The sequence below is a fragment of the Coregonus lavaretus genome (genome assembly GCF_964263955.1).
Source record: "Coregonus lavaretus genome assembly, chromosome: 37".
In the NCBI taxonomy this organism is placed as follows: domain Eukaryota; kingdom Metazoa; phylum Chordata; class Actinopteri; order Salmoniformes; family Salmonidae; genus Coregonus; species Coregonus lavaretus.
In genome coordinates, this window is record NC_140024.1 from 31,127,946 (window position 1) to 31,143,233 (window position 15,288).

The 15,288-nt window shown below is 43.7% G+C and overlaps 1 protein-coding gene across 1 annotated transcript in view; it reads right to left on the bottom strand.

Annotated features, from left to right (window-relative positions):
- Window positions 1-15,288, bottom strand: part of LOC311111304 (unconventional myosin-IXAa-like) — a gene marked incomplete at its 5' end in the record, with an annotated part of 137,330 nt that overhangs the window by 3,374 nt on the left and 118,668 nt on the right. The window contains 13 exons of the mRNA XM_084154026.1: window positions 518-571; window positions 849-972; window positions 5,344-5,475; window positions 7,264-7,369; window positions 7,563-7,691; window positions 7,844-8,036; window positions 10,434-10,495; window positions 10,884-10,995; window positions 11,412-11,459; window positions 12,430-12,618; window positions 13,555-13,674; window positions 14,093-14,298; window positions 14,457-14,587. Coding sequence (XP_084010152.1) covers window positions 518-571; window positions 849-972; window positions 5,344-5,475; window positions 7,264-7,369; window positions 7,563-7,691; window positions 7,844-8,036; window positions 10,434-10,495; window positions 10,884-10,995; window positions 11,412-11,459; window positions 12,430-12,618; window positions 13,555-13,674; window positions 14,093-14,298; window positions 14,457-14,587 — 1,606 coding nt within the window. The remainder of the gene's footprint in view (window positions 1-517; window positions 572-848; window positions 973-5,343; window positions 5,476-7,263; window positions 7,370-7,562; window positions 7,692-7,843; window positions 8,037-10,433; window positions 10,496-10,883; window positions 10,996-11,411; window positions 11,460-12,429; window positions 12,619-13,554; window positions 13,675-14,092; window positions 14,299-14,456; window positions 14,588-15,288) is intronic.

Sequence of the window (15,288 nt, forward strand, 5' to 3'; positions counted from 1 at the left end):
CTCAAATGTGTATTTTAGGATGAAACTGATTAAGTGTGATTATACACTTTATACAACCTCTACTGGTCTACTTTATACAATATGTTCTGTAAACTTAAAAATAAATAACAATCCAACGTGGGTTTAGTAGATAGTAAACATTGAGTAAACTAGATGATGACAAAGACAAAATATGTCATGAAAATATGGAACGATAGGTTATGAAATCATTATAACGTATTTGAGTTGGAACACTGTCAAATACAGATAGTCTACCATTGGAAAATCCTGTCGGGGTGTAGTGTTTGCGTTTCATACGTCACAGCATAGTCAAAATCGAATGAACAACAAGTGGAGGGGAGTGAGAAAGAGATAGAAGGTCGAAGTGAGGTGGCGCCATGTTGTGAGGATGGAGGACACCGGGCAGACCCTGGCATTAGGACGAGGTGGGCAGTGATCAATACACAACAAAATGGCTGACAGGAGGATGACCATGATTAGGTGGGGTTGGGCTGAGTAACAGTGAGTGGATACATACCGGGACAGTACTGCGGGCTATGGTCATAAATCTAACAGCAATTAGTACAGGTTTCTGGATTAGGAAGGAAAAAGAAAGGAAGGGAAATGACAGGATTAAAATGGGAGAAAACAGGGTTAGAAGAGGAGGAGGAGGTTCAAGGTAGGCTGACTTAAGAAGGGTGTTTTAACAGGATAGGTTAGCTAGTTGGGAGGGTCAATTTAAGAAGGGTGTTTTAACAGGATAGGTTAGCTAGTTGGGGTTTGTTAAAACTACTATTGATGAGAGCTGATGTCTTGTTAAATACAGCCTGTAGATAGTGGTGATGACCAGCTATAACCTTTGACTTTACCATTGACCTCCGAATGAGGGTCAGCTTGCACTTGGCTTTGTTCTCGGCAAACTCCAGACTGTTGATGTCCTTTAGCCGGGCGCGGTACTTATTCATCTGCTCACCAATGATGAGCTCCACACACCTAGAACAGGAAGAGCCATGGTCATATTACAGTCTACTACATCAATGTAATACTATAGCAGCAGCAGTAGAATCCTATAGTAGCAGTAGGATACTATAGCAGCAGTAGGATACTATAGCAGCAGCAGTAGGATCCTATAGTAGCAGTAGGATACTATAGCAGCAGTAGGATACTATAGCAGCAGCAGTAGAATCCTATAGTAGCAGTAGGATACTATAGTAGCAGTAGGTTACTATAGCAGCAGCAGTAGGATCCTATAGTAGCAGTAGGATACTATAGCAGCAAGTAGGTTACTATAGCAGCAGCAGTAGGATCCTATAGTAGCAGTAGGATACTATAGCAGCAAGTAGGTTACTATAGCAGCAGCAGTAGGATCCTATAGCAGCAGCAGTAGAATCCTATAGCAGCATCAGTAGGATCCTATAGCAGCATCAGTAGGATACTATAGCAGCAGCAGTAGGATACTATAGCAGCAGCAGTAGGATCATATAGTAGCAGCAGTAGGATACTATAGCAGCAGCAGTAGGATCCTATAGCAGCAGCAGTAGGATCCTATAGCAGCAGCAGTAGGATACTATAGCAGCAGCAGTAGGATACTATAGCAGCAGCAGTATGATCCTATAGCAGCAGCAGTAGGATACTATAGCATCAATAAGGTTACTATAGCAGCAGCAGTAGAATCATATAGCAGCAGCAGTAGAATCATATAGCAGCAGCAGTAGGATCCTATAGCAGCAGCAGTAGGATCCTATAGCAGCAGCAGTAGGATCCTATAGTAGCAGCAGTAGGTTACTATAGCAGCTGCAGTAGGATACTATAGCAGCAGCAGTAGGATACTATAGCAGCAGCAGTAGGATACTGTAGCAGCAGCAGTAGGATACTATAGTAGCAGCAGTAGGATACTATAGCAATAAGTAGGTTACTATAGTAGCAGCAGTAGATACTATAGCAACAAGTAGGTTACTATAGCAGCTGCAGTAGGATACTATAGCAGCAGCAGTAGAATCCTATAGTAGCAGTAGGATACTATAGTAGCAGTAGGTTACTATAGCAGCAGCAGTAGGATCCTATAGTAGCAGTAGGATACTATAGCAGCAAGTAGGTTACTATAGCAGCAGCAGTAGGATCCTATAGTAGCAGTAGGATACTATAGCAGCAAGTAGGTTACTATAGCAGCAGCAGTAGGATCCTATAGCAGCAGCAGTAGAATCCTATAGCAGCATCAGTAGGATCCTATAGCAGCATCAGTAGGATACTATAGCAGCAGCAGTAGGATACTATAGCAGCAGCAGTAGGATCATATAGTAGCAGCAGTAGGATACTATAGCAGCAGCAGTAGGATCCTATAGCAGCAGCAGTAGGATCCTATAGCAGCAGCAGTAGGATACTATAGCAGCAGCAGTAGGATACTATAGCAGCAGCAGTATGATCCTATAGCAGCAGCAGTAGGATACTATAGCATCAATAAGGTTACTATAGCAGCAGCAGTAGAATCATATAGCAGCAGCAGTAGAATCATATAGCAGCAGCAGTAGGATCCTATAGCAGCAGCAGTAGGATCCTATAGCAGCAGCAGTAGGATCCTATAGTAGCAGCAGTAGGTTACTATAGCAGCTGCAGTAGGATACTATAGCAGCAGCAGTAGGATACTATAGCAGCAGCAGTAGGATACTGTAGCAGCAGCAGTAGGATACTATAGTAGCAGCAGTAGGATACTATAGCAATAAGTAGGTTACTATAGTAGCAGCAGTAGATACTATAGCAACAAGTAGGTTACTATAGCAGCTGCAGTAGGATACTATAGCAGCAGCAGTAGGATACTATAGCAGCAGCAGTAGGATACTATAGTAGCAGGTTACTATAGTAGCAGCAGTAGATACTATAGCAACAAGTAGGTTACTATAGCAGCTGCAGTAGATTCATATAGCAGCAGCAGTAGGATCCTATAGCAGCAGCAGTAGGATATTATAGCTGCAGCAGTAGGATACTATAGCAGCAGCAGTAGGATCATATAGCAGCAGCAGTAGGATACAATAGCAGCAGCAGTAGAATCCTATAGCAGCAGCAGTAGGATACTATAGCAGCAGCAGTAGGATATTATAGCAGCAGCAGTAGAATAATATAGCTGCGGCAGTAGGATACTATAGTAGCAGCAGTAGGATACTATAGCAGCAGCAGTAGGATCCTATAGCAGCAGCAGTAGAATCCTATAGCATCAGCAGTAGGATCCTATAGCTGCAGCAGTAGAATCCTATAGCTGCAGCAGTAGGATACTATAGTAGCAGCAGTAGGATACTATAGCAGCAGCAGTAGGATGCTATAGCAGCAGCAGTAGGTTACTATAGCAGCAGCAGTAGGATCCTATAGTAGCAGCAATAGGATACTATAGCAGAAGCAGTAGGATACTATAGCAGCAGCAGTAGGATCCTATAGCAGCAGTAGGATACTATAGCAGAAGCAGTAGGATACTATAGCAGCAGGATAATATAGCAGCAACAGTAGGATACTATAGCAGCAGCAGTAGGATACTATAGCAGCAGCAGTAGGATACTATAGTAGCAGCAGTAGGATAATATAGCAGCAGCAGTAGGATCCTATAGCAGCAGTAGCATCCTATAGCAGCAGCAGTAGGATCCTATAGTAGCAGCAGTAGGATACTATAGCAGCAGTAGGATAATATAGCAGCAGTAGGTTACTATAGCAGCAGCAGTAGGATCCTATAGCAGCAACAGTAGGATTCTATAGCAGCAGGATACTATAGCACAGCAGTAGGATACTATAGCAGCAGCAGTAGGATACTATAGTAGCAGCAGTAGGATAATATAGCAGCAACAGTAGGATACTATAGCAGCAGCAGTAGGATACTATAGCAGCAGCAGTAGGATCCTATAGCAGCAGTAGCATCCTATAGCAGCAGCAGTAGGATACTATAGTAGCAGCAGTAGGATACTATAGCAGCAAGTAGTTTACTATAGCAGCAGCAGTAGGATACTATAGCAGCAGCAGTAGGATACTATAGCAGCAGCAGTAGGATACTATAGTAGCAGCAGTAGGATAATATAGCAGCAACAGTAGGATTCTATAGCAGAAGCAGTAGGATACTATAGCAGCAGCAGTAGGATACTATAGCAGCAGCAGTAGGATACTATAGTAGCAGCAGTAGGATAATATAGCAGCAACAGTAGGATACTATAGCAGCAGCAGTAGGATACTATAGCAGCAGCAGTAGAATACTATAGCAGCAGCAGTAGGATCCTATAGCAGCAGTAGCATCCTATAGCAGCAGCAGTAGGATACTATAGTAGCAGCAGTAGGATAATATAGCAGCAAGTAGTTTACTATAGCAGCAGCAGTAGGATACTATAGCAGCAGCAGTAGGATAATATAGCAGCAACAGTAGGATACTATAGCAGCAGCAGTAGGATACTATAGCAGCAGCAGTAGGATCCTATAGCAGCAGTAGCATCCTATAGCAGCAGCAGTAGGATACTATAGTAGCAGCAGTAGGATACTATAGCAGCAGCAGTAGGATAATATAGCAGCAGTAGCATCCTATAGCAGCAGCAGTAGGATACTATAGCAGCAGCAGTAGGATCCTATAGCAGCAGTAGCATCCTATAGCAGCAGCAGTAGGATACTGCTAGTAGCAGCAGTAGGATACTATAGCAGCAGCAGTAGGATACTATAGCAGCAGCAGTACTATAGTAGCAAAAGTAGGATCCTATAGTAGCAGCAGTAGGATACTATAGCAGCAGCAGTAGGATGCTATAGCAGCAGCAGTAGGATACTATAGCAGCAGCAGTAGGATCATATAGTAGCAGCAGTAGGATACTATAGCAGCAGCAGTAGGATCCTATAGCAGCAGCAGTAGGATCCTATAGCAGCAGCAGTAGGATACTATAGCAGCAGCAGTAGGATGCTATAGCAGCAGTAGCATCCTATAGCAGCAGCAGTAGGATACTATAGTAGCAGCAGTAGGATACTATAGCAGCAAGTAGTTTACTATAGCAGCAGCAGTAGGATACTATAGCAGCAGCAGTAGCATACTATAGCAGCAGCAGTACTATAGTAGCAGCAGTAGGATCCTATAGTAGCAGCAGTAGGATACTATAGCAGCAGCAGTACTATAGTAGCAGCAGTAGGATCCTATAGTAGCAGCAGTAGGATACTATAGCAGCAGCAGTAGGATACTATAGTAGCAGCAGTAGGATACTATAGCAGCAGAAGTACTATAGTAGCAGCAGTATGATCCTATAGCAGCAGCAGTATGATACTATAGTAGCAGCAGTAGGATTCTATAGTAGCAGCAGTAGGATACTATAGTAGCAGCAGTAGGATACTATAGCAGCAGCAGTAGGACTGTGGTCTCACGCTGTGGTCTTGCCGATGTCCTGGACACTCTGCAGGGGGTCGATGGTGTCGGGGCAGCGGAGGATGCAGGGGGCGAAGACAATGGCCAGGGCGTTTGCCGACATACGGTTGGTGTCCTCCTGCCCGGCGATCCTGGAGAATACACCGGACACATACAGTGCCTTCAGAAAGTATTCATCACACCTCGTTACTTTTTCCACATTTTGTTGTGTTATAGCCTGAATTTTAAATTGATTAAATTGAGATTTTGTGTCACTGGCCTATACACAATACCCCATAATGTCAAAGTGGAATTATGTTTTTAGATGTATTTATTTTTTATGTATTAAAAATGAAAATATGACAAATCTTGAGTCAATAAGTATTCAACCCCTTTGTTATGGTAAGCCTAAATATGTTCAGGAGAAAAAGTATAAGTTGTATGGACTGTGTGTGCAATAATAGTGTTTAACATGATTTTTGAATGACTACCTCATCGCTGTACCCCACATATACAATTATCTGTAAGGTCCCTAAGTTGAGAGTAGTGAATTTCAAACAGATTCAACCACAAAGACCAGGGATGTTTTCCAATGCCTTGCAAAGAAGGGCACCTATTGATATATGGGTACAATTTAAAAAAAAGCAGACATTGAATATCCCTTTGAGCATGGTGAAGTTATTAGTTACACTTTGGGTGGTGTATCAATACACTCAGTCACTACAAAGATACAGGCGTCCTTCCTAACTCCGTTGCCAGAGAGGAAGGAAACCACTCAGGGGGCCAATGGTGACTTTAAAACAGTTACAGAGTTTAATGGCTGTGATGGGAGAAAACGGAGGATGGATCAACAACATTGTAGTTACTCCACAATACTAACCTAAAAGACAAAGTGAAAAGAAGGAAGCCTGTACAGAAAAAAATACTCCAAAACATGCATCCTGTTTGCAACAAGGCACTAAAGTAAAACTGCAAAAAATGTGGCAAAGAAATTAACTGTAAGTCCTGAATACAAAGCGTTATGTTTGGGGCATTTCCAACACAACACATCACTGAGTACCACACTTCATATTTTCAAGCATGGTGGTGGCTGCATCATATTATGGGTACGCTCATCATCAGCAAGGACTAGGGAGTAAAATAAAATGTTAAAATATACATGGAATAGAGCCAAGCACAGGCAAAACCCTAGAGGAAAACCTGGTTCAGTCTGCTTTCCACCAGACACTGGGAGATGAATTCACCTTTCAGCAGGACAATAACCTAAAACACAAATATACACTGGAGTTGCTTACCAAGATGAAATGGAATGTTCCTGAGTGGCCTAGTTAGTTTTTAATTAAATCAGCTTGAAAATCTATTGCAAGACTTGAAAACGGCTGTCTAGCAAAGATCAACAACCAACAGAGCTTGAAGAATTTAAAAAGAATAATGTGAAAATATTGTACAATCCAGGTGTGCAAAGCTCTTAGAGACATATTACCCAGAAACACTCACAGCTGTAATCTCTGCCAAAGGTGATTCTAACATGTATTGACTCAGGGGTGTGAATACTTACGTAAATGAGATATTTCTGTATTTCATGTTCAATACATTTGCAAAAATGTCTACAAACATGTTTTCACGTTTTCATTATGAGGTATTGTGTGTAGATGGGTGAGAAAAAAATTAATTGAATCCATTTTGAATTCAAGCTGTAACACAACAAAATGTAGAATAAGTCAAGGGGTATGAATACTTTGTGAAGGCACTCTAGGTATAATACATGTGTGACGTTTGGTTCCAGCTTCTTACTCAAGGTGATAGGCTTAAGAGTTAGGACATTACAGAAATGTTCTGCTATTGTATGAATCTTCTGTCTTGCGTTTTCCTTTTGATTTGATGTGACGTCCAATTGCTATAGTAGATAGCAGTGGGAGAGAGAGTAGAAAGCGTGTTACCTGACTAGGTGGAAGAAGAGCCGCTCCAGAGTGTTCAGGTGAGTTCTACTTAGCTGGTCGATGATAGAGTAGACCCCTCGAATCACCTCCTTCCTGTCCTGCAAGCCTGCAAACACATTCATCACCAAACATATTGATTATATTTTTCATGGGGTTTTTGATTCAGTTTTTGATATATTCATCAGTGAGATAAGTTATTTTCAATGTCCAACAATGAAGTTGAACTACATACAGAAATAAAAGAAGTAAGGAGTGTACATTTCTCAGACATGAAATGACAGGAAGTTAGGAGTATTTACACATGGCGCGGAGGAACTCCTCGTATAGTTCAAAGGTCATAAGCGGATTGGGCAGGTCCCGGAGCCACTGCTTGAAGACACTAGCGATAACGTGGATGTTGTAGTCATCCAGGTTCATGCTGTTCACGTCTGTGTGTACAAATGGCCAAAATGTCAGAATGAAACAAGCATCCCATGTTGAAGTTAGCATTAGCCTTTAGCCATAGCATTGACATTTTCATTAGCAAATAGCCATTAGCGTAATTGCCTCCCCCTGGTCTCTGTTAGCATGTATACAGTACCTGTGTCCAGTCCCTGCTTGAGCTCTTTGATCTTATTGGTGGAGCCAGACTTCCTGTAGATGCCCTCGGTGTAGAGGCCGTGCATCTCGATGTAGTTGATGAGCTTCTCCACCATCAGGGGCACTGTCCTCTCCTCATTGGTCAGACGGGACACCTCCACCCCAAACTGCCTGGATGACAGCTCTGGGTCGTACTGCACGCACACACACACACACACACACACACACACACACACACACACACACACACACACACACACACACACACACACACACACACACACACACACACACACACACACACACACACACACACACACACACAGATACAGACATAAGAGATGTAGGAGTGCATGTGGACACACACACACACCTTCTACTGAATAATTGTCGGTGTCCGTTGATCTAGTATAGGTAGTTGTCGGTGTCCGTTGATCTAGTATAGGTAGTTGTCGGTGTCCGTTGATCTAGTATAGGTAGTTGTCGGTGTCCGTTGATCTAGTATAGGTAGTTGTCGGTGTCCGTTGATCTAGTATACGTAGTTGTCGGTGTCCGTTGATCTAGTATAGGTAGTTGTCGGTGTCCGTTGATCTAGTATAGGTAGTTGTCGGTGTCCGTTGATCTAGTATAGGTAGTTGTCGTTGTCCGTTGATCTAGTATAGGTAGTTGTCGGTGTCCGTTGATCTAGTATAGGTAGTTGTCGGTGTCCGTTGATCTAGTATAGGTAGTTGTCGGTGTCCGTTGATCTAGTATAGGTAGTTGTCGGTGTCCGTTGATCTAGTATAGGTAGTTGTCGGTGTCCGTTGATCTAGTATAGGTAGTTGTCGGTGTCCGTTGATCTAGTATACAGTGGGGAGAACAAGTATTTGATACACTGCCGATTTTGCAGGTTTTCCTACTTACAAAGCATGTAGAGGTCTGTCATTTTTTATTATAGGTACACTTCAACTGTGAGAGTGTACCAGAAAATCACATTGTATGATTTTTAAGTAATTCATTTGCATTTTATTGCATGACAGAAGTATTTGATACATCAGAAAAGCAGAACTTAATATTTGGTACAGAAACCTTTGTTTGCAATTACAGAGATCATAAGTTTCCTGTAGGTCTTGACCAGGTTTGCACACAATGCAGCAGGGATTTTGGCCCACTCCTCCATACAGACCTTCTCCAGATCCTTCCGGTTTCGGGGCTGTCGCTGGGCAATACGGACTTTCAGCTCCCTCCAAAGATTTTCTATTGGGTTCAGGTCTGGAGACTGGCTAGGCCACTCCAGGACCTTGAGATGCTTCTTACGGAGCCACTCCTTAGTTGCCCTGGCTGTGTGATTCGGGTCGTTGTCATGCTGGAAGACCCAGCTACGACGCATCTTCAATGCTCTTACTGAGGGAAGGAGGTTGTTGGCCAAGATCTCGCGATACATGGCCCCATCCATCCTCCCCTCAATACGGTGCAGTCGTCCTGTCCCCTTTGCAGAAAAGCATCCCCAAAGAATTATGTTTCCACCTCCATGCTTCACGGTTGGGATGGTGTTCTTGGGGTTGTACTCATCCTCCTTCTTCCTCCAAACACGGCGAGTGGATTTAGACCAAAAAGCTCTAATTTTGTCTCATCAGACCACATGACCTTCTCCCATTCCTCCTCTGGATCATCCAGATGGTCATTGGCAAACTTCAGACGGGCCTGGACATGCGCTGGCTTGAGCAGGGGGACCTTGCGTGCGCTGCAGGATTTGAATCCATGACGGCGTAGTGTGTTACTAATGGTTTTCTTTAAGACTGTGGTCCCAGCTCTCTTCAGGTCATTGACCAGGTCCTGCCATGTAGTTCTGGGCTGATCCCTCACCTTCCTCATGATCATTGATGCCCTACGAGGTGAGATCTTGCATGGAGCCCCAGACCGAGGGTGATTGACCGTCATCTTGAACTTCTTCAATTTTCTAATAATTGCGCCAACAGTTGTTGCCTTCTCACCAAGCTGCTTGCCTTTTGTCCTGTAGCCCATCCCAGCCTTGTGCAGGTCTACAATTTTATCCCTGATGTCCTTACACAGCTCTCTGGTCTTGGCCATTGTGGAGAGGTTGGAGTCTGTTTGATTGAGTGTTTGGACAGGTGTCTTTTATACAGGTAACGAGTTCAAACAGGTGCAGTTAATACAGGTAATGAGTGGAGAACAGGAGGGCTTCTTAAAGAAAAACTAACAGGTCTGTGAGAGCCGGAATTCTTACTGGTTGGTAGGTGATCAAATACTTATGTCATGCAATAAAATGCAAATTAATTACTTAAAAATCATACAATGTGATTTTCTGGATTTTTGTTTTAGATTCCATCTCTCACAGTTGAAGTGTACCTATGATATAAATTACAGACCTCTACATGCTTTGTAAGTAGGAAAACCTGCAAAATCGGCAGTTCTCCCCACTGTAGGTAGTTGTCGGTGTCCGTTGATCTAGTATAGGTAGTTATCGGTGTCCGTTGATCTAGTATAGGTAGTTGTCGGTGTCCGTTGATCTAGTATAGGTAGTTGTCGGTGTCCGTTGATCTAGAATAGGTAGTTGTCGGTGTCCGTTGATCTAGTATAGGTAGTCTCACCTTTTTGCTGCATTTCGTGGTCAGCTTCAGGCAGCACTTTCTGTGGCAGGCGTAGCGACACACTGGATAAACACAGCCAGAGAAATGCAAGTCAGTGCCATTTTCCACCGAAAGACAGTGCCTCCGCATTGTTACCAAGGGAGGAAAAACAAACTGTTATGGGCGCTAGCTAACTGACTACAGGGCTAAGAGACAGAGGCAACATTGGCCAGGGAGGAGAAAACATCCTTTCTGACTGCTGCTTGAGAAAACTGTGGAGGATGAGGAGCTGCAGACCACGAGTCCAGTTGAACACAATCTGATTAGTAGGAGGGGTTAGGAGGGGCCACAGCTCAAAGCTTGGCCAAAGGGCAGCTGAGGACATGCACAGTAATAATGTGTGAGTCTGTGTGTGTGTGTGTGTGTGTGCTTGCGTGCGTGTGTTGTGTGTGTGTGTGCGCGAGTACTCACATTTGCAGACGCAGGCCCTGTCCATCATCCAGATAAGAGAGGAGCAGTACTCGCAGTAGGTGGGGATGCTGTACTGGGTGGCCTTGAAAATATGGCCATTGTGTTCCTCCACCTGTAGGGGGCAGTGGAGAGGAGGGAAGAAAAGAGCCAAGGAGAGTTTATGTTGACATTAATTCTTTCTATAGTCTCTGACTCTCCTGTCTGTTCTGGTTAATGGCCTATTTTCTTTTGTTTCTAAAGGAAAGAGAATCATGGCTGACTGGCGGTTAATATGTTTTAAATTGAGACTCCGCGATATGACGTTGCTACGAGCAGGTTCAATCTGCTACAGTGCGATAGCCGCGGGAACAAAACAGCGGAGAAGTTTCGCCTCGTGCTTCAATGCTTTTTTAGTTGTTGCGGAAAAATCGGCCCGATTTTGCTGTTTACTTCGTGCATCACCTGACTATACATTTAAGATCAGTCTGGTCTCAGTCTCATACCAAAATGGTTGACTACTAGTTTGAAACAGAAAGAGCAGGCACTCACAATGTCAGCGTCTTTTTTCCTCCTCTTTTTGCGCTCAGGTTTGGGGACCTGCTGGGGGAACACAACCAAATATAACAGAGCTCTGACAACAACAAATACTGTAATACCCTTGTAGCTTACAAGTTAATAAGATCGTAAAGACCAAAATGCTATTTTCCAGCAGACCCTCTCTTCCAGAGGGTCTAAGTATAGTAGCCAAGGCTTCATGTGACCCGTACAGGGATTAAAATTAGTTACCTGGGTGTTGGAAGCAGTTACATCAGCAGCTAACCCTGTTAACCAGGCCACTGTAGCAGTGCTGTGCCGACAACACACACACACACACACACACACACACCCTGCAGCTACTAACATTACTGCTAACCCACCTAAACCATGGCTTCAGCTACTAACATTACTGCTAACCCACCTAAACCATGGCTTCAGCTACTAACATTACTGCTAACCCACCTAAACCATGGCTTCAGCTACTAACATTACTGCTAACCCACCTAAACCATGGCTTCAGTTACCAACATTACTGCTAACCCACCTAAACCATTGCTTCAGCTACTAACATTACTGCTAAACCACCTAAACCATGGCTTCAGCTACTAACATTACTGCTAACCCACCTAAACCATGGCTTCAGCTACTAACATTACTGCTAACCCACCTAAACCATGGCTTCAGCTACTAACATTACTGCTCACCCACCTAAACCATGGCTTCAGTTACCAACATTACTGCTAACCCACCTAAACCATTGCTTCAGCTACTAACATTACTGCTAACCCACCTAAACCATGGCTTCAGCTACTAACATTACTGCTAACCCACCTAAACCATGGCTTCAGCTACTAACATTACTGCTAACCCACCTAAACCATGGCTTCAGTTACCAACATTACTGCTAACCCACCTAAACCATGGCTTCAGCTCAGACAGCATGCAGTGCACAGTGTGATACTTAGCTACATAGCCAACGGCTACAATAACAACATTGCACCAGACAGAAGGTCAGCGGTGGAGGTGGTACCTTGCTGATGGTGCTGTCCATGGGCTTGTACTCGGTCATGAACTCGTCCAGAAAGATCTTGAAGGTGTTGACCCAGACCTTGACAGGCGACTCGCTCCAGTCCCGCTGCTCCAGACGCATGGTCTTCTCCAGGATCTGTTCAAACAGGGCGTACAAGTCCTTGTAGCGGATACTCTTCCCATCATCCATCTGGAGAGCACAAACAAGAGGTTTACATTAAAAAAACATGCCGGTAACTACTGCCATTTAAATACATAATTTATGTATTAAGGACACTATTGTAAAGTAGTTACCATGTAACTACTAGCATGTAAATACATAGGTATTAAGGACACTATTGTAAAGTAGTTACCATGTAACTACTGCCATTTAAATACATATGTATTAAGGACACTATTGTAAAGTAGTTACCATGTAACTACTAGCATGAAAATACATAGGTAATAAGGACACTATTGTAAAGTAGTTACCATGTAACTACTGCCATTTAAATACATATGTATTATGGACACTATTGTAAAGTAGTTACCATGTAACTACTGCCATTTAAATACATAGGTATTAAGGACACTATTGTAAAGTAGTTACCATGTAACTACTGCCATTTAAATACATATGTATTAAGGACACTATTGTAAAGTAGTTACCATGTAACTACTGCCATGTAAATACATATGTATTAAGGACACTATTGTAAAGTAGTTACCATGTAACTACTGCCATGTAAATACATATGTATTAAGGACACTATTGTAAAGTAGTTACCATGTAACTACTGCCATGTAAATACATAGGTATTAAGGACACTATTGTAAAGTAGTTACCATGTAACTACTGCCATGTAAATACATATGTATTAAGGACACTATTGTAAAGTAGTTACCATGTAACTACTGCCATGTAAATACATATGTATTAAGGACACTATTGTAAAGTAGTTACCATGTAACTACTGCCATGTAAATACATAGGTATTAAGGACACTATTGTAAAGTAGTTACCATGTAAATACATAGGTATTAAGGACACTATTGTAAAGTAGTTACCATGTAACCACTGCCATGTAAATACATAGGTATTAGGGACCCTCGGATTCTAACAGGGTTGTTGCGCTGCCGTACTAACCGCTAGAGCAGTAGAATAGGAGTTGAAGATGTTGAGGCGGAACTCCTTCAAGGCCTTTTTGAACACCACGTCCACCATTGTGTCTTTCTTACCGCCGTCCTCTGCCACCAGGTCACTGATCTAAATGAAACAAAAACAACTCCTTGATAAAAGTATTCTCTAGGGCTTTGGTACATGAGCCTTGTAAAACAACTTAAGACTGGACATTGAACAACCTCAATACTGATATTCAAATCATCATCATGTTCAAAGCTCAAAATTCTAATTGAGAATTTATATTGGTAGTCAACCTGAAAGCGCCACCTTCCTCGTGCTGATGTAATAACGCTCTGTGTGTGTGTGTGTTTGTGTGTGTGTTGTTCTGAGTTTCTTCATATGCATGTATCTATATGTGTGTGTATGTTCGAGTGTGTGCTTTGTGTCCATGTGTGCGAGTCTGCATATGCCTGCATATTTCTGTGTGTGTGTATGTGTGTGTGTGTATTTGTGTGCGTGTGTATGTGTGTGTGTGTGTGTGTGTGGGTGTGTGTGTGTGTACCTTCTTCATGAGGAAGTCGTTCATGCTCCTGTAGTCGTTGGTGCAGGTGAGGATCTGCAGAGCGTCGTTCCCCCACTGGGCGGGCTCTAGGGCCCCGCTGCTGATCTTGACGCTACGCCGCCTCTTCACTTTGGGCTCCTTGTTCTCCTTGGCCCCCCGCTCCAGGGTCATGTCTGGACTACGAGGCGGGGACATGTAATCCTGTCCTGCTGGGAGGGAGGGATGGAGAGACAGACAGAGAGACAGACAGACAGTAAGTCTAACACCTTTCGTTCAAGTCTTCTAGACTCAAGTGATCTTCACTGTGTCTTCTTCTGACAGTTAGACCTGTTGAACCACACGATGCCCTTTAACCCCCACCCACCTTCACCCAGCAGTGGCCCCGTGTCTCCGTCGTCTGCCTCCATGGAGTCACCTCCGCAGAACAGCTTCTCTCTGGATGACTTCTTCTCGCCCTGCTTCGTCTTGCCCCAGAAGCGCATCTTACCACGAACCCTGGTGGTGGGAGAGACAGATCACAGCTTCATTATCCCTAACCCTGGTGGTGGGAGACAGATCACAGCTTCATTATCCATAACCCTGGTGGTGGGAGACAGATCACAGCTTCATTATCCATAACCCTGGTGGTGGGAGACAGAGCACAGCTTCATTAACCCTAACCCTGGTGGTGGGAGAGACAGATCACAGCTTCATTATCCCTAACCCTGGTGGTGGGAGAGACAGATCACAGCTTCATTATCCCTAACCCTGGTGGTGGGAGACAGATCACAGCTTCATTATCCCTAACCCTGGTTGTGGGACACATATCACAGCTTCATTAACCCTAACCCTGGTGGTGGGACACAGATCACAGCTTCATTAACCCTAACCCTGGTGGTGGGAGACAGATCACAGCTTCATTAACCCTAACCCTGGTGGTAGGAGACAGATCACAGCTTCATTATCCCTAACCCTGGTGGTGGGAGACAGATCACAGCTTCATTAACCCTAACCCTGGTGGTGGGAGACAGATCACAGCTTCATTAACCCTAACCCTGGTGGTGGGAGACAGATCACAGCTTCATTAACCAAGAATGGGCTGCCATCAGTCAGGATGTGGCCCACAAGTTAACTGACAGCATGCCAGGGCGGATTGCAGAGGTCTTGAAAAAGAAGGGTCAACACTGCAAATATTGACTCTTTGCATAAACTTAATG